The 26,057-nt window shown below is 45.5% G+C and overlaps 1 protein-coding gene across 1 annotated transcript; it reads left to right on the top strand.

Moving 5' to 3' along the window:
• Positions 1-3,195: 3,195 nt before the first annotated feature.
• ripk4 (receptor-interacting serine-threonine kinase 4) lies at positions 3,196-25,576 on the top strand. The gene is made up of 8 exons (XM_083640280.1): positions 3,196-3,474; positions 7,525-7,816; positions 11,189-11,337; positions 12,183-12,232; positions 13,097-13,255; positions 15,038-15,141; positions 15,788-16,028; positions 21,268-25,576. The coding sequence occupies exons 1-8, from the start codon at positions 3,293-3,295 to the stop codon at positions 22,521-22,523; spliced, it is 2,433 nt and encodes an 810-aa protein (XP_083496406.1). The 5' UTR covers positions 3,196-3,292; the 3' UTR covers positions 22,524-25,576.
• The last annotated feature ends 481 nt before the right edge of the window (positions 25,577-26,057 follow it).

Below are 26,057 nucleotides of genomic sequence, written 5' to 3'. Positions count from 1 at the left end.
TAGAGAAAACAGTGAAACTGTGACCAATTCTCTCATTGTGTTAACTTCCTGTGTAAAATGGATTAAATTATGCTGAAGTTGAACAATTCATCACTATGCCTGGGACTCCCTGGATCTCCCTCAAGCACCCCTGGTGGTCCCCGGACCCCACGTTGAGAACCATTGATGTGTAGACTATAAAAATGTATGCCAGCCTAAAAGTAGCCTGAGTTTAGGTGGGTTTACCCTCCACTACGTCCTCATTTTATACATAATCATATACAATGAGTGGAATTTAATCCACTCTACGCACCAAGGTTCAAACCCCCTTGTCAGCATGCATCCACCTCTCTCCAACAACTCAACATTCAACTCAACACCTATCTCATTGAGCAAGACACTGAATCTAAACCAGCTCCAGGCTGTTCTGCTCTGTATCTGACCTCTGACCTCCCCGTGCAACCTGAGCTCTGCACATTCGATTTCACTCATCTGAGATGCATGTGTTCATGTGAGATGCATGTGTTCATGTGAGATGCATGTGTTCATGTGAGATGCATGTGTTCATGTGTTCATGTGAGATGCATGTGTTCATGTGTTCATGTGTTCATGTGGGATGCATGTGTTCATGTGAGATTCATGTGTTCATGTGAGATTCATGTGAGATGCATGTGTTCATGTGAGATTCATGTGTTCATGTGAGATTCATGTGTTCATGTGAGATGCATGTGTTCATGTGAGATTCATGTGTTCATGTGAGATGCATGTGTTCATGTGAGATTAATGTGTTCATGTGAGATGCATGTGTTCATGTGAGATGCATGTGTTCATCTGATATGCATGTGTTCATGTGTTCATGTGAGATTAATGTGTTCATGTGAGATGCATGTGTTCATGTGAGATGCATGTGTTCATGTGAGATTCATGTGTTCATCTGAGATGCATGTGTTCATGTGAGATGCATGTGTTCATGTGAGATTCATGTGTTCATGTGAGATGCATGTGTTCATGTGAGATGCATGTGTGCATGTGTTCATGTGAGATTCATGTGTTCATGTGAGATTCATGTGTTCATGTGAGATTCATGTGTTCATGTGAGATGCATGTGTTCATGTGAGATGCATGTGTTCATGTGAGATTCATGTGTTCATGTGAGATGCATGTGTTCATGTGAGATTCATGTGTTCATGTGAGATGCATGTGTTCATCTGAGATGCATGTGTTCATGTGAGATGCATGTGTTCATGTGAGATTCATGTGTTCATGTGAGATGCATGTGTTCATGTGAGATTCATGTGTTCATGTGTGCATGTGTTCATGTGAGATTCATGTGTTCATGTGTGCATGTGTTCATGTGAGATGCATGTGTTCATCTGAGATGCATGTGTTCATGTGTTCATGTGAGATTCATGTGTTCATGTGAGATTCATGTGTTCATCTGAGATGCATGTGTTCATGTGAGATTCATGTGTGCATGTGAGATGCATGTGTTCATGTGAGATTCATGTGTGCATGTGAGATTCATGTGTGCATGTGTTCATGTGAGATTCATGTGTTCATGTGAGATGCATGTGTTCATCTGAGATTCATGTGTTCATCTGAGATTCATGTGTTCATGTGAGATTCATGTGTGCATGTGAGATTCATGTGTGCATGTGAGATGCATGTGTTCATCTGAGATGCATCTGTTCATGTGAGATTCATGTGTGCATGTGAGATGCATGTGTTCATGTGAGATTCATGTGTGCATGTGAGATTCATGTGTGCATGTGAGATGCATGTGTTCATCTGAGATGCATGTGTTCATGTGAGATTCATGTGTGCATGTGAGATGCATGTGTTCATGTGAGATTCATGTGTGCATGTGAGATTCATGTGTGCATGTGTTCATGTGAGATTCATGTGTGCATGTGAGATGCATGTGTTCATGTGAGATTCATGTGTGCATGTGAGATTCATGTGTGCATGTGTTCATGTGAGATTCATGTGTTCATGTGAGATGCATGTGTTCATCTGAGATTCATGTGTTCATCTGAGATTCATGTGTGCATGTGAGATTCATGTGTGCATGTGTTCATGTGAGATGCATGTGTTCATGTGAGATTCATGTGTGCATGTGAGATGCATGTGTTCATCTGAGATTCATGTGTGCATGTGAGATTCATGTGTGCATGTGTTCATGTGTTCATGTGAGATGCATGTGTTCATGTGTTCATGTGAGATTCATGTGTTCATGTGAGATGCATGTGTTCATGTGTTCATGTGAGATTCATGTGTTCATGTGTTCATGTGAGATTCATGTGTTCATGTGAGATTCATGTGTGCATGTGAGATGCATGTGTTCATGTGTTCATGTGAGATGCATGTGTTCATGTGTTCATGTGAGATTCATGTGTTCATGTGAGATTCATGTGTGCATGTGAGATGCATGTGTTCATCTGAGATTCATGTGTTCATCTGAGATTCATGTGTTCATGTGAGATTCATGTGTTCATGTGAGATGCATGTGTTCATGTGAGATTCATGTGTTCATGTGAGATGGCAGTGAACGGCATTGTTTGATTGGAGACAAATGTCAGGAGGGGGTTTGCAAGTCTAAAATCCTTTCGAGCAAAATATTCTCTCTCTCTCTCTCTCCACACGCAGCTTTTGTTCCAACTTGTGTGTGTTGGATGCACCAGTTCTGCAAAGTCACTGACATATTTCACCGTTATGACAATCACCAGCTGCCCTTCCTGATGAATGGGTTTGTGCTAGGGAGATGAATCCACACATTCCCCAGCTCGTCCATCTGGCCAATATCACATAACCCAGCCATTGTTAAGGTATATTCCCCGTTCCTTCCTTAGGGGGCTTTAGCTGGATAATGCTCCACAGTGGGACAAAGGTGCGTTTATGCAATGACACATTCCTGGGTTCTTCAATTCAGCCTCATTACAAAGATGACTCTCTCTTATTCACGGAGGGGAAATGTGAGAAAGCTTGCGACTGGGGGGCTTGTGGTGGAGACGATGCTTTAAGAGCACAGCAGCACTCAGAAGCACCTTGTAAACGACTATGGCATGTCTCTTCCCTGTGTGTGGCAAGCACAGGAAGTGACGTCACGGCCATCAAGCCCATCCCCTCTTTTCACCTGAAGAGAGGGAGGGGCCACACCGAGTTAGGCAAGAGGGGGGAAACAAGGAAGCGCTATCTCAGTTGGGCAGGTTGGTGTGTGCGCTCACTTCCACAGATCTGTGTGTGGGAGACGAGCGAGAGAAGAGGAGTTTGCGCCTGCTGAAAGAAGGGTTTTTGCCCTCCCCAAAACTCGGATATGGACCTGGCAAACTTTCCCCGCGGGAATATGGGGCTATTGAGGACCTTTGACTCCTCTGAGTTTGGCAGCTGGGAAAAGATCGGCTCAGGTGGCTTTGGACAAGTATACAAAGTCCGGCATATACAGTGGAAAACATGGCTGGCTATCAAGTGCCCTCCTTGCCTTCATGTAGATGACAAGTAAGTGTTCCAGCTGTTGATCTGCACTTCAGCCATGGAGCTTATGGCCTTGTGTTTATATAGATAGTATGTCTTGTGTAAAATGGCTATACGATAGATGTGAACTCACTGAGAAAGTCAGGCATATAGTTCAAACACCTCAGTACTTCTGTATTTGGTGTTTTAGAAGTGGCATATATACAGTGATCCTCTCTCTCAGGCGGATCATTTACGTTGATGGTAAAACAGTAGACAGACAGATGTTTAGATTGGAGCATGACGATGCTTGTCAAATTTAATGTCAACTCTTTTGTGTGAAAAGTCATCCGCTGAGTTATTAAAAGGTGAATTACCAGAGAATGTGTGACTGAATCACTCCTCAGACTGAATCGTCAACTGATAAACTCAAGAACAGCCAAATCCACGACTGCAGTGTGGAGTGGGCGTGGGTCTGGAGCCAGGCTATTGCCGTTTTTCACTGTTCGATCCTATTATAGGGAGGACTGAGATGCCCATCCGTGCCACAGTGCACGGAAGGGAGTACATCCACATTGCTTAGGGCCACGACTGTGAACTTTTACATTCCAAAACAAACCCAAACAAGAGAGGTTCAAAGCAGCTTTCTCCAACCCACAGTGAAGTAATTATGCGCATGTCCCCCCCCCCCCCCCCAGGCGGGTCTGATTGGAATAAAGACCCATTTAAATGAAGGTCTTTTCCCCCAGGCACCGACATTACACAGCACTCTGGAATGCTGTGTATGAATCATATTTTGGTCCTGTCTGTATTTGACAAAATGGCGTAAAATAGCTGTGTTGTTGGTATTATGAGAACTGTGTGTGTGTGTGTGTGTGTGTGTGTGTGTGTGTGTGTGTGTGTGTGTGTGTGTGTGTGTGTGTGTGTGTGTGTGTGTGTGTGTGTCAGCTGTCCTGCTTTGCGGGGATAATATGCCAACAAGTGGAGGAAGCCCTGCCTGCCTACCTGCCCCAGCAGTAGTTCGTTCCTACAGCGGGCCTCAACCCTCTCCAGCATGGAAGTTTCCATCATCCTCAGCTGCTGTGTGTAAACACCGGGCCAATGAGGAAGTTCAGAGAGGAATAACACTTCTCATCTCATCAGATCATTTGAGTTTCTGCTTTTTTCATTTGTTTTTGTTTGTTCCAAATTGTAGTTACATGATCCCACCGTCTGATGAGTTGATGGTTCTCATTTTGTCCAACATGTGACTAAATGACGAGATTGTTGCCTAAGAAGGCTGCATTTTGTGGACCTGCGCTGATGAGAGAACTATCATTTTTGGGTGAACTATTCCTTTAATTTGGATGGCTCCTCCTACTGACCATCCTTGACGCTATTCCTTGTGAGTGTCTGACATCATAGCCCTCCTCCAGCTCCCATCAGCAAAACACTCCTAAACAAAGATGGCTGATAAAATACAGATGTTTCAGCGTTGCCCTAACGGAGGCATGGCATGAACCTGTGGCACGACTCCTAGCATCCGCTGAACCTGAACCCTGAAGATATTATCGTCTCCAAACATCTGCAAAGTACATCAACTGTAATTAGGCTGCAAAGCTGCACATGGACCCACACACACATCAACCTGCGGGACTCAAAGCCACCTTTGTCTGCCCGCTGTGTGGCAGAGACAATGAGAGAGGCTGTCAAACCGGTCTTACCGGGCCTCTCTGTTGAAGGAGGGGCATTGTTTGGTCCTGACGGGCTGCTGAGGAGCGCTTTGGGTTAAGCAGGGGCTTTCGCCAACAAGTGCCTGCTTTTATCCACATGTTGTGATGTCAGATTTCTTGACATGACGTGACTCATTAAGGTTGTATTGAAGAAGGAACAATATGTTGTCCCTCCTAAAGAATATGTAAGCTGGTACACTCACTGTTATGCATCTAAAACTACTGGTCTCTAGCTTGTTTTCATCCCTGGTGGACAACGTATACTTTCCAGTCCACTACTAGACTGAATTCTGCACTTGAACTACATTCTTATGATTATAATCATCGCTGATTTATCTTGCCCTCATATGCCCTCATTTGGGCTTTCAAAGCAACCTTTCCTTGAGCTGTCACCGCTGAGGTCATGTGACCCACACAGCTCTGTTGGAGGCACGTCAGCATGCAGGGCAGCAAGCAGACTGATAAGAGAAGTGTGCAAAGGTTGAGCAACAGGCCTGAGAACAAGAGATGTGTTCAGGCCTCATGCATTCTCCTGGCCTCATGCACTCTCCTGGCCTCGTGCACTCTCCTGGCCTCGTGCACTCTCCTGGCCTCGTGCATTCTCCTGGCCTCGTGCATTCTCCTGGCCTCATACACTCTCCTGGCCTCATGCACTCTCCTGGCCTCATACACTCTCCTGGCCTCGTGCACTCTCCTGGCCCCGTGCACTCTCCTGGCCTCGTGCACTCTCCTCACCTCATGCACTCTCCTGGCCTCATGCAATGTCCTGGCCTCATGCACTCTCCTGGCCTCATGCACTCTCCTGGCCTCATACACTCATGGCCTCATACACTCTCCTGGCCTCATGCACTCTCCTGACCTCATGCACTCTCCTGGCCTCATGCACTCTGCTGGTGCATTCCAGTGTTCAGGCCTCATACACTCTCCTGGCCTCATGCACTCTCCTGGCCTCATGCACTCTCCTGGCCTCATACACTCTCCTGGCCTCGTGCACTCTCCTGGCCCCGTGCACTCTCCTGGCCTCGTGCACTCTCCTCACCTCATGCACTCTCCTGGCCTCATGCAATGTCCTGGCCTCATGCACTCTCCTGGCCTCATACACTCATGGCCTCATACACTCTCCTGGCCTCATGCACTCTCCTGACCTCATGCACTCTCCAGGCCTCATGCACTCTGCTGGTGCATTCCAGTGTTCAGGCCTCATACACTCTCCTCACCTCATGCACTCTCCTGGCCTCATGCAATGTCCTGGCCTCATGCACTCTCCTGGCCTCATGCACTCTCCTGGCCTCATACACTCATGGCCTCATACACTCTCCTGGCCTCATGCACTCTCCTGGCCTCATACACTCTCCTGGCCTCATACTCTCCTGGCCTCGTGCACTCTCCTGGCCTCATGCACTATCCTGGCCTCATGCATTCTCCTGGCCTCGTGCACTCTCCTGGCCTCGTGCACTCTCCTGGCCTCGTGCACTGTCCTGGCCTCATGCACTCTCCTGGCCTCATGTATTCTCCTGGCCTCGTGCACTCTCCTGGCCTCGTGCACTCTCCTGGCCTCATGCACTCTCCTGGCCTCATGCACTCTCCTGGCCTCATGCATTCTCCTGGCCTCATGCACTCTCCTGGCCTCGTGCACTCTCCTGGCCTCATGCACTCTCCTGGCCTCATGCACTGTCCTGACCTCATGCACTCTCCTGGTGCATTCCAGGACCAGCTGGAATGCCATTATGGCTATAAGAGCACTGGCAGTTAAGAGCATGGCCCGCATACTTAGACAAACATCAGCCAATGAATTATTGATGTCTGCAGAGGTCACACATTTACTGCCTGTTAGTTAACGCTAGCAAACATTTAGCATAGCCGGCTGCTCGTTAAGGGTGATGTGTAATATGTTGGAATTTGGGTTAGCGCAGAAGTGATGCCAAATATGATTACAGCTCAGCAAACAACAGCACAGCCTCAAAACCAGCAGGTTAATATTTTGCCAGTAAGCAGAGCATCTTGAACTTTCTGTGAACTAACAGAGGCTCAGTGGTTAGCACTGTTGCCTCACAGCAAGAAGGTCCTGGGTTCGAACCCCGGTCTGGCCCAGGTCCTTTCTGTGTGGAGTTTGCATTTTCTCCCCGTGTTCATGTGGGTTTTCTCCAGGTGCTCTGGTTTCCTCCCACCATCAAAGACATGTATGTTAGGGTTAACACTCCTGTTAGTGCCCCTGATCAAGGCACTGGCAATTGAACTGGAGTTGGTCCCCGGGCGCTGCACTGCGGCTGCCCACTGGTCCTAGATCTAGGAAGGTTCCTAGTAGAGGATGGGTCAAATGCAGAGGATGAATTTCCCCACAGGGACGATAAAGGCTAACTTAACTTAACTTTCTCCATCACAGGGAGCGTGCAGAGCTGCTAGAGGAGGCCAAGAAGATGGAAGCGGCCAAGTTCCGCTACATCCTGCCTGTGTACGGGATTTGCGGGGATCCTCAGGGCCTGGTGATGGAGTACATGGAGACAGGCTCCCTGGAGACCCTGCTGGCCACAGAGCCGCTGCCCTGGGAGCTACGTTTCCGCATCATCCACGAGACATCGGTGGGCATGAACTTCCTGCATTGCATGAGCCCGCCGCTGCTCCACCTGGACCTGAAGCCTGCCAACATCCTGCTGGACGCACACTATCACGTTAAGGTAAGAGTGGAGGTCAAAGCACTCGCCTGCTACCACCACGGAGACCCGGGTTCAGTTCCCGGCCGCGGTACTTCCGGTTTGGTCAGACGTTCCTACAGACACAATTGGCCGTGTCTGCGGGTGGGAAGCCAGTGGGGTATGAGTCCTGGTTGCTGCACTAGCACCTCCTCTGGTCGGCCGGGGGCCTGTTTGGGGGGAGGGGAACTGGGAGGAAATAGCGTGATTCTCTCACACGCTATGTCCTGCCGACTGCACATGTATCGGAGGAAGCATGTGCTTGTCTACAACTCTCCCCAGATCGGCAGAGGGGGTGGAGCAACAACCGGGACAGCAGGGAGAATTGGCCGAGTACAATTTGGGAGAAAAATCGGAAAATCAAACAAACAAACAAAAAATGATGGTGAGAGTTTAGTACAGAGTGGTGTGCTTGTCACCTCTCCATGGCCTCTTTTCTACCACCATTGGATCTCAAAGACAGGATCAGAAAGTGATGTGGGGACAAGCAGAGCAGATGATGCAGCCATGACTATTCATTCATGTTGTGAGGGAAGAGTTTACCCAAAAATGAAAATTCTGTCTTCATCCACTCACCCTCATGGCATTTGAAACTGTGACGAAAGGTGACGTTTGTCCTGAAGTCAATGGTGACTGCTTTACTCTCAGGTGATGTTTGTCCTGAAGTCAATGGTGACTGCTTTACTCTCAGGTGATGTTTGTCCTGAAGTCAATGGTGACTGCTTTACTCTCGAGTTTTGCTGGCAAACTTCACCTCTGTTTCAACTGGCATGAGGGCGAGTAGATGATGATTGAACATGATGATGAACATGTCCAAAATGGAAGCCATATCTCCCAAAGGATTTCAGACGTCAGGAGCGAGCCAAAGTAAAAAAAAAAAAAAAAAAGTGCGGGGGACCAATCAGGAGTAGACTATGCATATTATGCATAGGCTACACCTGATTGGTCTATGCTCTGAAGCTGCAAAGGGACACTTCGTGGGTCACATAGAGAAGTAGCTGCAGTTGAGGTATCACGGTGGTTACATATTCAGGAGCATGTGAGCCATAGTCATGCCATCATACTTTAATTTGAAAGGACTTTCCACTCTCTTTTTCCTTGGTTTCAATCATTTTGCTGAGTCCTGCTCTCGTTAGATAGCTATCTAGATAGCTAACACATGATGCCCTCCACATTATGGATTGCCAAGAAATGTCTTGTTAAAAAAAACGTCGAATCTCAGGTTTCCCTATGGCAGTAACAATATGTCAAGGAATTCATTCCAATTGTGTAAGTGAAAGAAAAGCTGCTTACTCATGCCTGGAAAAGCTTGTTCATATCTTGTTCCCAATCAGCAAACTGACAGCCACTTGACATGGCTCAGACAGCACTCATTTGGAGGAAGATCATAAATTGTATTAATGTAACTATAATGAAGAATAATACTGTTTTTTTTTTACGGTTTGAAACAATGATTTGACATGGAGTCACGCCACACGCTTAAAGCAAATTTATACTGACTGCGGAGTGTCCGGTGTCCACGGTGTTCACGGCAAGACCGTTCTCTCCGCAGAGGCACATCTTTTTATGGTAAATACGGTAGCAGTGCAGCGTCTGCAGAGAGCGGAGAATCCCCCTCCAGGCTCCCGTTGTGTTTTTAGCGAGAATGCAAATGTCACATCAGTTCTTCCGTGTGTGATCCTGATTTATATCGGCGAATAATCAATCCTAGTGCAATTGTAGGCTATTTTCAGTTTGTTTTTAGCAAGTAAGTTTGTTGTCTTCTTGTTTTTGTGCTTTGCATTTAATTTTTTCGATCTCAAATTGTTTTTATTGACGTAGTAAATTGTAGGCTATCCACTCTAAAATGGGCTCCCTCATGACTGTGAGAAAAGGATCATGTTGCTCCCTCACTCATGTGGCGATGCTCAAACCCGTTCATTTTGCACTGATTTCGCCGGTCACTTGGTCAGTTTGTGGAGGCTTCTTCCCTATACAAACCATAGCAAACATTAGCCAATCATAGCCTCGGAATTGACTGCACTAGCTCGCGGCGTGCTCTGCGGAGTTACATTTTTTGAGAGGAGCGCGGAGCTCCGTGCAGTCCCTCCGCACAGAGCCTCTGCTCCGCGAACACCGGACACTCCGCAGTTAGTATAAATTAAGCTTTAGGCTCACTGTTTTCGGGTTAGTTCAGAAGGAATTTAAGTTTGTCATCCATTTTTAAATGACAGCCATGTATATGCTCTGGGCAGACAGGTGTCTCTAGCCTCCATCCAACCTCTAAATGGCTAAACTGTAAGAAGAGCGATGGGTGGGAACCGTCTCCTCACTAGTTGAATATGTGGATGTAAACACCCGGGCCTGTTCTGACAGGTCTCTCTCTCTCTCTCTCTCTCTCTCTCTCTCTCTCTCTCTCTCTCTCTCTCTCTCTCTCTCTCTCTCTCTCTCTCTCTCTCTCTCTCTCTCTCTCTCTCTCTCTCTCTCTCTCTCTCTCTCTCTCTCTCTCTCTCTCTCTCTCTCTCTCTCTGGGCATGTCTATGTACGTACACGCAGGAGTGTGGGTGTGCACAAATGCAGAGGGCCTCTCCTACAGGCCAGGACATGGCTGGGTTGCCCTCATCATACCACTGAGTGCACATAATGAGGGCTTAGCTGCTACTCGCACAACTGGGCAAAGTTAGTCATCTTTGTCACAGGGTTCCTATGTAGGTCTGGAAAAGTATGGAAAATGTTCAGGTCTGATACACCTGTTAGCAGCATGCATTACATGTGTATTTACACACCCAAATCCAGTCCAGAACATAGGGTCTGTCTGGAAGAATATGGGATTTAAAAATGGAAAGCATGTAGGAACCCTGCCAATCATCTTATATTTGTCACTTTGGAGAACGGTGATCTCGTTAGCAGGGCCAAGATGTCTATCTGCATAAATCATATTGAACAACATTTTCGAAACAAATCAAGGTCTGGAAAAAAAAGTCTGGAATTTTTCATTTGAAAATGTGTAGGAAACCTATTGTCAGCGCGCTTATGGCGAAAAGTGACTGCCATCCAGGTTCATCTAACCCAGGGGTTCCCAACCTTTTTTCTGCCAAGGACCGGTAGATGCATGGAAAAAAAGTTGAGGACCGGTTGTCAATTTTAATGGTTTTAGTTACATATATATTTACTCACCAGGTGGCGACAAAGGGTAAATAACAGCCTTTTGTGTTGTACTGTATGTAGCCTATACAGTATTTATGTTTTTGTTTTAACTACAAACATAAATAAACGTCAACTTGAAACTATGTTTCAACTACCACATACAGCCTATAATATTATAGCCGGTGCCCGGTGGTTGGGGACCACTGATCTAACCTCTTGCCTCCATCCCAGATATCCGATTTTGGCCTGGCCCGGTGGAACGGCCTGTCGAGGGCCGAAGACATCAGCAGAGACGGCTTTTGTGGCACCATCGCCTACCTGCCGCCCGAGAGCATCATCGAGAAGGACAGGGTGTCCGACACCAAACACGACGTCTACAGGTTCGCTCTCCAAACCAGTCCAGAGGCCAGGCCTGAGTGTGGGCGTGTTTGTATTCGGAGAGGTCCGCCTAAGTGCCTGCTGTGCACTTAGTCATGTGACTCTGTTGTGCTGTGCACTTAGTCATGTGAGTCACAGTATATTCAAATGAACCAGATGGAAATGGAGTGCTATATTGTGCCTGGAAAATGGATTTGCGAATTAGTTACTTTTGTTACACTTTTGTAACACTATAAAGCAGTGGTTCTCAATGGGGAGCCCCAGGGGTCCGTGGCACTTTGCCGCAAAAAGTTTTCAGGAAAATAAAAATATATAATACTTTTTTTTTTTTTTTTTTTTTTGCAAAAGCTTCATAGTTAAACGAAAATATGCTTTAAATCTAAAATGGTTCATGGATTACATTCTAATCTGACAAACCTATCAATTTAAAAGTCAAGCACAAGCTTAGCCCAAAATCACAAATCAGAATGAGGGGGTCCCCGGTATATTTTCTATCTTGTAAGGGGTCCTTAGCTGGAAAACATTTGAGAACCTCTGCTATAAAGGCCTTGGGTGTGTAAGAAAAATCCAGCAAACTGTCAAATAGGGTAAATGTAGTCGGCGCTACTCTTCCTGTGCATGGTTTCTGAAACCAACAACACTATTTGTACAGTAAGTGAGCCTAGAAAAAGGATTGGAGGGGTTATTACATTATTATAATACATGAAAGCTGAGATATTTGAGTTCTAAAAGTTCAAACTGCCATCAGTCGACTGTAGCGTGGCCTCTCTCGTGTTAAATGAAAAATGCAAACCATCGTGGGTTTGTGTGTCTTGTACTGATATCTTTCATTTTCCTGATGTTCCAGCTTCTCCATTGTCATCTGGGGAATTCTCACGCAGAAGAAACCCTACCAAGGTGAGACATGTAGGACCTGCCTGCTTGCAGGCAGCTGGGATTTTCTTTCATGCTGATCACAAGCCATTTCCAGCAGCAAAACCAAGATGCACTGTTAGACACAGATGGTATCACACACACACACACACACACACACACACACACACACACACACACACACACACACACACACACACACACACACAACAGGAATATATCAATTAGAGGCTGGCTGTATGTGCCTTGAATAGCTGTTGGCAATATTAAGTTACGTGTGTGTGATTGTGTGTGTGCGCAGGTGTGTGTGTTTACCTGGTAAATGCCAGGGCAGCAGGTGGATAGCGTTAGACTGGCAGCGGAGTGTTATTTTTCCCAGGCCTATCGGGTAGCACCACAGCTAAAGGAATGTGGCTCCTTTTTGAAGAGCGCTCTACAGATGAGGGTAGCCAAGTAGGCATTGGCACCACCAGATGTCCATCCAGACGTCAAAAGTGAGAAAGGCCTTCATTACCATGCCTCTTGTGAAGGCTGCACAAGGAGGCCTCTGAATCATTGACTTAGCTGATCCCACAGTCAGATACGAAGAGGCCCACGCCAAGGAAGTCTGGAGAGCTTCTCTACTTCCGCTCCTGTGTGAAACAACAGCAGCACACACCCTTATCTGAGCACACATGGCCTAATTGACTGTCAATATTGGCACTGGAGCCTCCCAACACGATAGTTTATGTTGTCATATGTTGTGACGTGTTCAAAGAAGGGAATTCATTTATAGTTGCCCTCATCAGCTGAGGTGTCACAACAGATTCATTGTGTGCCTCCAATATGAATCAAAGGCAAATGTTGAATGTGTCAATCCTGACTCAAGTGTTCCGTGGTTTCTCCTAGGAGAGAATAACATCCTTCAGATCATGGTGAAGGTGGTGAAAGGGGTGCGTCCTGACCTGGGGGCGGTGTCCCGCTGCCGGCCGACGGCCTGCACAGGGTTCCTGGGCCTCATGCAGCGCTGCTGGGCCACCACACCTGAAGCCAGACCCAGCTTCCAGGGTAAGTACCACCTCCACATGATGATCCCAGCCCCCCCCCCCCCCCCCCCCCCCACGCCTCCTCTCCAGCATGAGAAGCTCTCTGTATGCAATGCATAATTATGCAACTTTTTAAGGGCCCTTCAAATGTAAACACGTTTTTTTTTTTTTTTTTTTTTTTTTTACATTTTAAACGATCTTTTCGCTCTGACAGAGCTCTTGATACAATATATCAATATATACAATATCAGTTTGTAAGAGCTCAAATGACTTTTAGATGTACTTGAAAGCCATAAACGGGTTGTTTACATTTGTATTGTTTGTAAACATTGGAATAAAACAGGCTTGTGTTTTGAGTTATGGTGCAATAATAACAATTAAAATGACACATTGTCCATCTGGAAGTCTTCAAGAATATGACTTTAAGATGTAAAAAATAAAAAGTTTGTTTACGTTTGAAGGGCCCTAAAAAACTTGCATAGTATACCTTTAACACACTGAACAATCTGAGTGTGCCTTTAACACTGAACAATCTGGGTGCAGTGCCTTTAACACACTGAACAATCTGAGTGTAGTGCCTTTAACACTGAACAATCTGAGTGTAGTGCCTTTAACACTGAACAATCTGAGTGTAGTGCCTTTAACACTGAACAATCTGAGTGTAGTGCCTTTAACACACTGAACAATCTGAGTGTAGTGCCTTAACACACTGAACAATCTGAGTGTAGTGCCTTTAACACTGAACAATCTGAGTGTAGTGCCTTTAACACTGAACAATCTGAGTGTAGTGCCTTTAACACACTGAACAATCTGAGTGTAGTGCTTTAACACACTGAACAATCTGTAGTGCCTTTAACACACTGAACAATCTGAGTGTAGTGCCTTTAACACACTGAACAATCTGAGTGTAGTGCCTTTAACACACTGAACAATCTGAGTGTAGTGCCTTTAACACACTGAACAATCTGAGTGTAGTGCCTTTAACACTGAACAATCTGAGTGCAGTGCCTTTAACACACTGAACAATCTGAGTGTAGTGCCTTTAACACTGAACAATCTGAGTGTAGTGCCTTAACACACTGAACAATCTGAGTGTAGTGCCTTTAACACTGAACAATCTGAATGTAGTGCCTTTAACACTGAACAATCTGAGTGCAGTGCATTTAACACTGAACAATCTGAGTGTAGTGCCTTTAACACTGAACAATCTGAGTGTAGTGCTTTAACACACTGAACAATCTGAGTGTAGTGCCTTAACACACTGAACAATCTGAGTGTAGTGCCTTTAATACTGAACAATCTGAGTGCAGTGCATTTAACACTGAACAATCTGAGTGTAGTGCCTTTAACACTGAACAATCTGAGTGTAGTGCTTTAACACACTGAACAATCTGAGTGTAGTGCCTTAACACACTGAACAATCTGAGTGTAGTGCCTTTAATACTGAACAATCTGAGTGTAGTGCCTTTAACACTGAACAATCTGAGTGTAGTGCCTTTAACACTGAACAATCTGAGTGCAGTGCCTTTAACACACTGAACAATCTGAGTGTAGTGCCTTTAACACACTGAACAATCTGAGTGTAGTGCCTTTAACACACTGAACAATCTGAGTGTAGTGCCTTTAACACACTGAACAATCTGAGTGTAGTGCCTTTAACACTGAACAATCTGAGTGCAGTGGGGTTTGAACAAGTGAAGGGTTTTACTCTCACATTTATTTATAAAGGGAGAGTAGAGTTTTTCCTCCTTTTTTGTGTTCCTTGATCACTGTGAAACCTGAGCCAGGCCTTTCTTCCTCACAGAGATCACATCTGAGGCGGAGGATCTCTGCTCTAAACCTCAAGAGGAGCCCAAGACTCCAACGCCAGAGACGGAGCCCACACCTTGTAATGGACTCACAGACCAGGTAAACATGACAACACCATGCTGCTGCTTATGATTGTCAATCAAAAGACTGGAATCTCCAAAGTGTTGGCTCTTTCGGAACCGAGAAAAGCGCTCTGGTTTTTGCTAATAGTGATCACCCACATATTTTTCCTCTTTACTTGACTCCGCCTTCCTCTTCATAGCTTTTAAGCAATGTGTTATTATATAAATATGCACCCAGACGATATTTTGGGAGGCCCGACTGCTGAACTTTAAGGTGGCCTAGTCGCGTTCTTGTTTTTATAAGGCATTTGTCAATGTTTGATCCTGACAAACAGTTGCATCAGAAAAGAGGAATGTAGACCAGTGGCATTTGTACTTTGCTTTGTCATTTCCTTGGTGTTTGTTGTGCGTGACTGACTGGAAACAGATGGGCATTATTCATCATCATAAGACATGACGGGTGTCTCCCGGGAAAGAGGAGAAGCCGTCGTTGAACTATAAGTGATTTGGAGTGGATCAAACTTCGCGTTGAGAAATGATTTATCACAATGTCAACATTCATACAATGTCACCTTGGGTGTAAGTGGCTCTGGATAATGGCCTCCCGCTAAATGTCATGGAATGTGCGGTATATCGTAGAACCGCTTGGCCAAATATCCTTATCGAACTTTGTGTTTCTACAGGTTAAAGACAACAGACCGGTGAGGCCGAAGTCGGCCATGTTGCCAGAAAAAGACTACAGTCTGTCAGAGCTGCTGAGCCAGGTGGATTCTGGGATCTCAAGGAGCTTTGACCGCGTGAAGGAGGACTGCTTCCACAGCAAGGACAACACCTGCAAGAGGCTCTCTGGCATCTCCTCTGTAGATTCAGCCTTCTCCTCTCAAGACTCCATCACTCTGTCCTTTGAGAAGGAAAACACATATGGTAAGGGCCGATTGTAGATCTCTAACTGGAATAATCACTGATATCAACCTGGAAATATTACACTGTGTACTGAATCCATCCTTAAAATATTTTGTTGTACATTAAAAAGGAGTTAGAACACGGCTCTCTCGAATACTCGATTCTGATTGGTCAATCAACAATATTCACCGGTCATTATTTCTCGACAACCGACCGCTGCTCTGCCACACCTGGATTAATCAGTTGGTAAGAGCATTTTGTCTGCAGACACTACTAATTAGGCCAACCAGTTGCAGCTGTGGTGTCTTGTGTGCCAATTACGAATGAAACCGCTTTGCCGTTGAAAACGCTATTAAAAAATCTATTTGAATAATTATTTTTGTCAGATTATTGAATGATTTAGTTGTAGGCCGTGTTCTAAGCGGGATAATGTATATTGAGGCGGTGATTACTGGGAAATAATGACCTTCAGGTGAATCATTAAGCCCTCCGCTGCACGTCGGGCTCAATCATCACCTGTCGGTCATTATTTCCCCCGTAATCACCGCCTCAATATACATTATCCCTTACTTATACTATGTAATGATGTACATATCTGTAGTTTTCTTATCTGGTAGATGTCCAAAAAGGAAATGGGGGGACTTAAAGGAATAGTTCACCCAAAACAGTTGGAGAAGGCTGCTATGGAGGTGTGCTGGCAACGTCCCTGTGTGTTATATGGACAAACCTCACCTGTGTTTACACTGGCATGAGGGGGAGTAGATGATGACAGGATTTTTGAGTGAACTATTCTTTTAAAAGGAAGAGTTGAAGACATTTCTTCAGGTCGTCTTCATTCAACTATTCATTTTAGGGTTCCCGCGCCGCGCGGGTCCTTAAAAGGTCTTAAATTAGAATCAGGGAAATTAGTAAGTAAGTAAAAGTTTATTTATATAGCACCTTTCAAGACCAGGGTCACAAAGTGCTGTACAATAGAAATACAACAAGATACAGTACAGTATGAGAAATTACAACAATATTACAACATAACAACAATTTAAAGTGTAGCTCAGTACATAGTGTAATCACACCATAGGCACAGTGTCTAAAAAAGCAGCAGAAGAAAGGTGAGTTTTTAGGTGCCTTTTAAAACTCTCCACTGAGGTGGAATTCCTGACGGCAGCCTGTTCCAGAGATTGCACCGCAGAGAAGGCAAGGTCACCTTTAGTTTTCAATTTTGTCCTAGGGACAGAAAGAAGCCCCAGGTTTGAAGATCTAAGGCAGTGATACCCGGGGGCCAGATGCGGCCCTCGATAGAGTGCAAAGTGGCCCCCCGACCATTTTCTAATTCACAATGAAAACTAACGTTAAATAAAGTCTGACTGGGCTCCAGCTGAATTGACAAATATCGCGGCCTGCTTGCCACCCACGACTTAATGTATATGTACTTAACTAACTTAACCCAACTAATGTAAGTATCCTGTTTGCACAAAGTTGACCTGTTTGGTCAATTTTTCTTTTTGAGAGAGATCGTTTATTGATTTGTTTGGGAAGAAGGTTTACTCTGAACATAATTTGGAACTGAACTGAATTGAATGAAGAGCCTGAATTTCTCACTTTTGTTATTTGTCCTTTTCATTATATACAGGCACCTCCAATACACTGGATATTGTGTTTGCATTCTCACTCTTTATTGCTTTGATTGTTGCTTGTTTACATTCTGCTTGGTGGTTCAGATTTATGCTATGTGGGTTCATTCCGGGTTGGCACCGCAAAAACCTACAATCCACTAAAGAAAAATTTATATTATTACGGTTTGTTTATTAACTGGCCCCTGGCCCCCTGTCATTTTGCAAAAGTGGCCCCCGGGCAAAGCAAGTTGAGTATCCCTGATCTAAGGGATCTTGCTGGTGTGTGTGGGGGGTTTGCAGGTCACTAATATAGCTAGGGGCCAGGCAAATTAAGGTCTTAAATGGTCTTAAATTGACAATAAATTTGCTGTAGGTATTAGATTTGCAGGTGGTGTTTTTAAGGCAGTCTCTATTTGATTACCGTGCTTTGAGAAACTCAATAGGCTTCTGTCCAGCAACAAAGAAAGTTAGTGACCCAGGCGCACAGGCAGAGCATGCAACGTGGGTTTGTTTGATGTTTGTTTGGTGAAAGAACGGTCATGGCGGAAGGCAGCGCTCCGGAGATTTCTCAGCCCAAGCGGACTAAAGTCTGACGTGTGGTTGTATTTTGGTTTTTATGAGTGCGCGGGGAAACTTGATCGAAGATATCACCGTGTCTGCAGAAATAAACTCGCTATGAGCGGGAGTCATCGTCACACTTTGTAGCCAAAGCAAGGTAACGCTCAATGGGGAGGCAGTGTTTCCCCTAGAAAAAATGTCAGGCCTGGAGGGATTATCGAAAGGTACCCTGACCGCAACGGCGGGGGCCCTCGCTGGCGACGCTAAACTTTTAGCTAACCTGTTCGTATCTATGTTGGCAATGGCATCCCAAGTATCATCATACTATTATGGGATGCGATGCGAACAGTTGTATTATGGGATGTGCGTTTCCCAGGCAAGGACACACGTTGACACGTTTTGGAACAGCGCTGCACGCTGGCACAATGCTCCTCAAAGCAAAATGCTTATTGTTTTGAATGATTTGGCATCTTCTATTACTGTCAACACCAGTATTGTTGTATTGTAATAATATGCCATAAAGGTTTATTGAAACTTTGGGGAGAGCAGGGGTATTTTTTTTTTTTTTTTCAATTTCTTTTCTGGCCTGGCGGGCCCGCCAGGCCTGTAGAATGGGAGGGGACTTCGGGGTTCAGAATGGGGGAAACTCTCATGCTTTGTCTGTTTAACTTGCCTGTAATGTAAACTGAGTGTTGGCTAGTCCAATTGTTGAGGACAAGAAACCCTATAGCCAGGTGTTCATCCTGCTACTCTGCTGCAGACTAGGGCATTCACAGACTAGTCGACTAGTAAAACCACTAGTCGACACTGTGCTTAGTAGTCGACTAGTCGTTTTAGCAATTTTTTTTTTTTTTTTTTTTTTAATCTTTAACTCATTGAGTGCCAAGGACGAGTATGTTCGTCAATTGGTTTAGTAACGTAGAGTGCCATGGACGAGTATGTTCGTCAATTGCGTTTTTTGACGGTGGGACGTGGATCAAAGCCAGATCCATCTCCTGTGAAAGTATGGTGGCTGTTGAATGTGTAAAAGCTATTTTAGGGACCCATTAGGTGGCGACAGTGCTCTCCAGATTAGAGAAAGGCGAGGAAAAAAGAGAGAAGAAGTAATGGGGAAACGGAAATCGCATCGATATGCATGAAGCATAACGTTAGCTGTGCCTGTGAACAGCAGTCATCTGCTGCCACAATTGAGCCCCTCCGTGTCCGCTGCGATAGCCCCTCCATATGATTTAGTTGCCGACACCAGCGTCTTTCTGAAAAGTTACATTATTCTCAGCTGGGAGCCGGCGACAGGCTGTGAAAAAGCGGGGTGCAGCGCACTTTTCAGTGCAGAGCAAACGCAGAGCAAACGCACTAGCAGCAGAGCCCCAGAGACACTCCCACGGAGGAGGAGGAGGAGGGGGGTGGGGCACGCAGGGCACTACAGCATACAACCATTGACAGTAAACACAGACCCAGGCAGCAGCAGGCTCGATGCACAGAGACAGGCAAACAAGCTAGAATAGGCTATCTGATGCCCACCAGCAGTAAATCAAGACCAGCAAGAAGGTGTAGGGTCTGCGCACGCAGGGGCCAGCGCTGCTGGTTGCAGCTAAAAAATATTATTTGGCCAAACAAAATTCCTTTGTTTTCACTCTTTTATTGAAGGAAATTATTTTTGAGGTGTCACTACATCAGAAAATATTAGCTTCAGAGTCAATGATGTGCTTGAAATGCTTCCTTTCACAAAAGGCTGAATATCTCAGATTCTAAATTGAAACGTGTCTTTTTGCTCAAAACAACCTATCTTCTCCGGCTCATAACTAAAGAACGGAAAATGGTATCAATAAACTTTTTTTTGCAGATGATAGAAGAGAGTCTCATCGTTCTTTGTGCGTGTTCGGTGTTTACATAGTAATATCACACAATATTCTGTGGGCCTCGAGAAATCACTGAAAACGCTCTGAAACTCTGGCACTGGGAGCGTCTGTTCTCCAAAAGTGGCTGGCACTCAATGAGTTAAGAAAGAACATGAGGTATTTACACGACATACATGGACTATCATATCCCATATCCCCCACAAAGAACATCAAAACACAACAAAACAAAACAAGAAAACTGCAAAAGATACACAATAATTCAAGAACAAACAAGACTATTGGACAAACAACCAAACAAAAACAATGCATTCAAAGTAAATACATAGATCTTGCCCTGTTGGCAACTAGGAAATGCATAGCTTTAAATTGGAAAGCATCCAATCCCCCAGCTGTAGTTCACTGGTGGAATGAACTCTCAAGCTACCATACGTTGGATAACATTTACTACAAGAGCAAAGGCAGATTCTTAGACATCCCCAAAATATGGCAACCACATACAGATTTTGACTTTAAGAACTTTTTACCCCAGTGTCATTAGGCTTATCAGGATAGGAGCTGAATGCATTGTTTTTGTTTGGTTGTTTGTCCAATAGTCTTGTTTGTTCTTGGATTATTGTGTATCTTATGCAGTTTTCTTGTTTTGTTTTGTTGTGTTTTGATGTTCTTTGTGGGGATATGGGATATGGGATATGATAGTCCATGTATGTCGTGTAAATACCTCATGTTCTTTCTTAAAGATTAAAAAAAAAAAAAAAAAAAAAAACTAGTCGACTAGTCGACTACCTTTAGGGACGACTAGTCGACTAGTAAAATTCACTAGTCGTGAATGCCCTACTGCAGACTGGTCGCTTGTTTAGTCATATAAAGTATGACGTCACGTGAATGTACCAGCGAACTCAAAAGGGCTAATAAAGTATTACGTAATATTAAACGGGTGCCCAAAATGCACCAAATCACGTCCTTGTCCCCAGCAACACACTCGTCAAGTGTGAACTCGATCGGACTTGGACACGGTTCTCAGTCGAAATATGCACGTACAGACAAACAGTACAGCTTTATGGTTTTCAGTGGTACGCATACCCCTAGGGTACGTGTAGGTACTACAGGGGGTACTTGAGAGAAATGGGGTGGATTTTTTGTTCTTACTACGTGGATGACTTAAATGAATCTACTATCTTGTAGATGGCTACTTGTGGTTTATGCCTCAAGCCTGTCCTTTTCCTCCACATCTAGACTCTGCCGAGGTCCAGAAGCGGAAGTTGTGCGAGGCCATCAGGACCAAGGACATCGCTAAGCTGATGAAGATCCTCCAGCCTCAGGACGTGGACCTTCTCCTGGAGGGAGGGGGCAGCCTGCTCCACCATGCTGTCACCTTGGCCAATGAGGAAGCTGTCAAATTCCTCCTCCTGAACAACGCCAACCCCAACCTGGCCAACGCCCGCGGCTCCACACCACTCCACCTGGCCACAGAGAAGCACCTGAAGCCCCTGGCCGAACTTCTGCTGGGTCGCCGCAGCACCAACGTCAACGCCAAGGACGAAGACCAGTACACGGCCTTACACTGGGCCGGCCAGAACGGAGACGAGGCCATCACGCGCCTGCTGCTGGACCGGGGCGCCGGCATCAACGAGACCGACGGCCAGGGACGCACGCCGGCCCACGTCTCCTGCCAGCACGGCCAGGAGAACGTCTTCCGCGTGCTGCTGAGCCGCGGCGCCGACATCCGGGTCAAGGGCAAGGACAACTGGACAGCGCTCCACCTGGCCGCCTGGCAGGGGCACCTGGGCATCGTCAAGCTGCTGGTCAAGCAGGCCAGTGCCGACGTGGATGGGCAGACGACAGACGGGCGCACACCGCTGCACCTGGCCTCCCAGAGAGGGCAGTATCGGGTGGCGCGCATCCTGATCGAGCTGGGGGCCGACGTCCACATGACGTCCGCCGGGGCCAACACGCCACTGCACGTGGCGGCCGAGACGGGCCACACCAGCACCTCCCGTCTCTTGGTCAAACACCGGGCGGACATCCAGGCCCGGAACGCCCAGGGGCTCACCGCGCTCCACCTGGCCTCCCAGCGGGGCCACCTGCCCACAGTCAAGATGCTGATCGAAGAGGGGGCCGACCCGTACGGCACCACCCGTGCCCTGCGTACGCCCTGCCACCTGGCCGCAGAGGGCGGACACTGTGAGGTCCTCAAAGAGCTCCTCCTCCGCTGCCCGGACGGCGGGGCTCTAGCTGACGAGCAGGGCCTCAGTCCCTTACACCTGGCAGTGCAGGGCGGCTACACAGACATCGTTACCATGCTGCTGCCGCCGCCGGACTACGAGGACTCGGTTGCCGAGAGCGTTCCGCAACTGTTCACCGACGAGCCCAAGCCGCCGGTGGCCCGGCAGCTCCAGAGGAAAGTGGTCATTCTCAAACTGACAGAGCGCGACACCCGCAGGGACTATCCGGAGTGTAGCGGCTCACAGTGCGCCTCGGCACCCTGCTAACGATGGCACAGACTGGTACAGAACTGTCCCTCAACACCCTTTTTTCTATGTCCCGTTTGGTGCCTGGGAAAGGGAGGGGAGGGGTTCATCCAACCTTAAGAGACCCAGCTGTTGTTTAGCCTCTTGTGAATATTTTTTATTGTGCTACTACATCAGCCACCAGTCATTGATGAGCGGATGGTAGGATTCTATGTTTTTTTTTATGGACCTCTAAAAGCCCTTTCAGCACTGTAGTTATTTTCCAAGGGTTGGAAGAGCTTTGATGTAAATATGTACACTGTGAATAGAAAGTATCAATACAGAACAATATCCTCCCTTTTGTTTCAATTTAGACACGTTATCAGAGCTATATTAGACTTTTCCACGACCCATTGGGACCTCTCTACTTTTCTGCGTCATGCTGCAGCTGATATGCCTTTAAGTTGTACTTAATAGAACACATTTGGTCACAAGCATAGGTCAGTGCGGTAGATCATCAGAGCCATTAAATTCAGCGTAACCTTTTGACCTTCAGTGTTCTGTTACATATCAGTGCTACATCACCCATAAAACATTTATGAAACATTTGATTTTGTTTATGTGTGTGTGTGTGTGTGTGTGTGTGTGTGTGTGTGTGTGTGTGTGTGTGTGTGTGTGCGTGTGCGTGTGTGTGTGGGGTTTAAACTAAAACATGAATACTGTAGGCTACATAAATGGAAATGTTTGATCATTAATATCTACTTTTAGAACTTATATAGGCTGAAATCAAATCACTGTGCATAATTGTGAAGGTGTCTTTATTGACAGATGAAAATGCTGTTATTTACCCTTTGTCACCACCTGGTGACAAAGGGTCACCTGGGCGAGTGTGTATGATGTTGTGAGACCCGAAACACCCAACGACCCCAGGTTACATCACTGATGATGTATCCCAGTTGCATTTAGAAGGTGTAGTGTGTAATATGTCAGGTTAGGGCATATTGCACAGTGAAGCCTGGCCTCCCCCTTGCCAGGTGCATCAATCAGATGTATGTATGTACTACGGTGAGTAAATATATGTGTAACTAAACATTTCATATGTGTCCACAACTTTTTTTCCCCCATGTATCTACCGGTCCTTGGCGCAAAAAAGGTTGGGATTCTTCCAATTTGAACCAATACCCAGCCCTACTTATTATACCACACCTAAGGGTACGGCGTTGGGCGAAAACACCCTTAGGTATGGTAAAACAGCTACAAAGTATGGCAATATGAAAATAATTATTATTATTATTTAAATGTCTTAAATCACTGTTTAAAAAATTTGAAGAGCAAACATTTGGTGACCTGTCATGTTCTATAAAGCCCCTCATTACAGGTGTTCAGGGCAGTGAGTGGCTCTAACTGTGGTACAGTGCATCCAGAAAGTATTCATAGCGCTTCACTTTTTCCACATTTTGTTGTTACAGCCTTATTCCAAAATGGATTTAATTATTTTTTTGTATCTCAAAACTACACACAATACCCCATAATGACAAAGTGAAAAAAGTTTTCTTGACATTTTTGCAAATTTATTAAAAATAAACAAAAAAATCACATGTACATAAGTATTCACAGCCTTTGCTATGACACTCAAAATTGAGCTCAGCTGCATCCCGTTTCCAGTGGTCATTCTTGAGATGTTTCTACAACTTGATTGGTGTCCATCTGTGGTAAATTCAAATGATTGGACATGATTTGGAAAGGCACACACCTGTCTATATAAGGTCCCACATTTGACAGTGCATGTCAGAACACAAACCAAGCCATGAAGTCAAAGGAATTGTCTGTAGACCTCCGAGACAGGCTTTTATTGAGGCACAGATCTGGGGACGGATACAGAAAAATGTCTGCAGCATTGAAGGTCCCAATGAGCACAGTGGTTTCCATCATTTGTAAATGGAAGAAGTTTGGAACCACCAGGACTCTTCCTAGAGCTGGCCGCCCGACCAAACTGAGCAATCAGGGGAGAAGGGCCTTGGTCAGGGAGGTGACCAAGAACCCGATGGTCACTCTGACAGAGCTCCAGCGTTCCTCTGTGGAGATGGAAGAACCTTCCAGAACGACAACCATCTCTACAGCACTCCACCAATCAGGCCTTTATGGTAGACTGGCCAGACGGAAGCCACTCCTCAGTAAAAGGCACATGACAGCCCACTTGGAGTTTGCCAAAAGGCACCTAAAGGAGACTCAGACCAAGAGAAACAAAATTCTCTGGTCTGATGAAACCAAGATTGATCTCTTTGGCCTGAAGGCCAAGCGTCATGTCTGGAGGAAACCAGGCACCGCTCATCACCTGGCCAATACCATCCCTACAGTGAAGCATGGTGGTGGCAGCATTCTGCTGTGGGGATGTTTTTCAGCGGCAGGAACTGGGAGACGAGTCAGAATCGAGGGAAAGATGAATGCAGCAATGTACAGAGAGATCCTTGATGAAAAGCTGCTCCAGAATGCTCTGGACCTCAAACTAGGGTGAAGGTTCACCTTCAAACAGGACAATGACCCTAAGCACAGCAAAGATAACAAAGGAGTGGCTTCGGGACTCGTCTGTGAATGTTCTTGAGTGGCCCAGCTAGAGCCCAGACTTGAACCCGATTGAACATCTCTGGAGAGATCTGAAAATGCCTGTGAACCGATGCTCCCCGTCCAACCTGATGGAGCTTGAGAGGATCTGCAAAGAAGAATGTGAGAAACTGCCCAAAAATAGGTGTGCTTATAGCATCATACTCAAGAAGACTTGAGGCTGAAATTGCTGCCAAAGGTGCTTCAACAAGATATTGAGCAAAGGCTGTGAATACTTATGTACATGTTATATTTTCGTTTTTTATTTTTAATAAATTTTCAAAAATAAAAACTTTTTTCACTTTGTCATTATGGGCTATTGTGTGTAGAATTTTCAGATAAAAAATGAATTTAATCCATTTTGGAATAACAAAATAATGTGGGAAAAGTTAAGCGCTATGAATACTTTCCAGATGCTGGTATATGCTCAGCTGTGAGCCAATCAGATTGCTTGATTTGAGAGAGCCGTTTTATAAATATATATATAGGTGGTTTGATGAACTGGAGGTCATATACAACCAAACCTGCAAGATATATCACAGTGGATAGATAAACATGGCTTTGATCAAGAATGGCCAAAGAGGCTTGCTTAGATATTTGTAGAGCCTCATGATCAAATTGTCTTGTGTGTTTCCCCCTCTGTCGGCTATGCTAATTTTGATATATAAACACAGATCCTCAAAGCTTATGACCTGCAGTCTTTTTTATATAGTCTGTTTAATTGACATTCATTCAGTGTTACTAAAGTTTAGATTTTTGTTTTTTTTACCTAAACCAACAGAAGGAACTGTGATTCAGTTTTTTCCACTATCATCTGTTCCATGTATCCCCCACAGGCCCCCTTTTACCACAGATTTTAATTATATAATTAAAAATGACAGTGACCACAGTTTTTTTTGCCTGGTTAAAACCATCCGGAGTTTTTAACCGGGCATCACGATAATACCTCAGTAGGCACTAGCTGCAGTAATTGCC

Source organism: Poromitra crassiceps (assembly GCF_964638095.1).
Source record: "Poromitra crassiceps genome assembly, chromosome: 1".
Taxonomy (NCBI): Eukaryota; Metazoa; Chordata; class Actinopteri; order Beryciformes; family Melamphaidae; genus Poromitra; species Poromitra crassiceps.
The sequence above is the reverse complement of the archived record's forward strand: the minus strand, read 5'-3'. Positions and strand labels throughout refer to the sequence as shown.

Excerpts from the sequence above, each read along its gene's own strand:
- ripk4 (XM_083640280.1), top strand. The coding sequence starts at position 3,293 with ATGGACCTGGCAAACTTTCCCCGCGGGAATATGGGGCTATTGAGGACC. Across the intron at positions 15,142-15,787 it reads GTAATGGACTCACAGACCAG|GTTAAAGACAACAGACCGGT; the intron begins GTAAACATGACA and ends GTGTTTCTACAG. Across the intron at positions 16,029-21,267 it reads TGAGAAGGAAAACACATATG|ACTCTGCCGAGGTCCAGAAG; the intron begins GTAAGGGCCGAT and ends CTCCACATCTAG.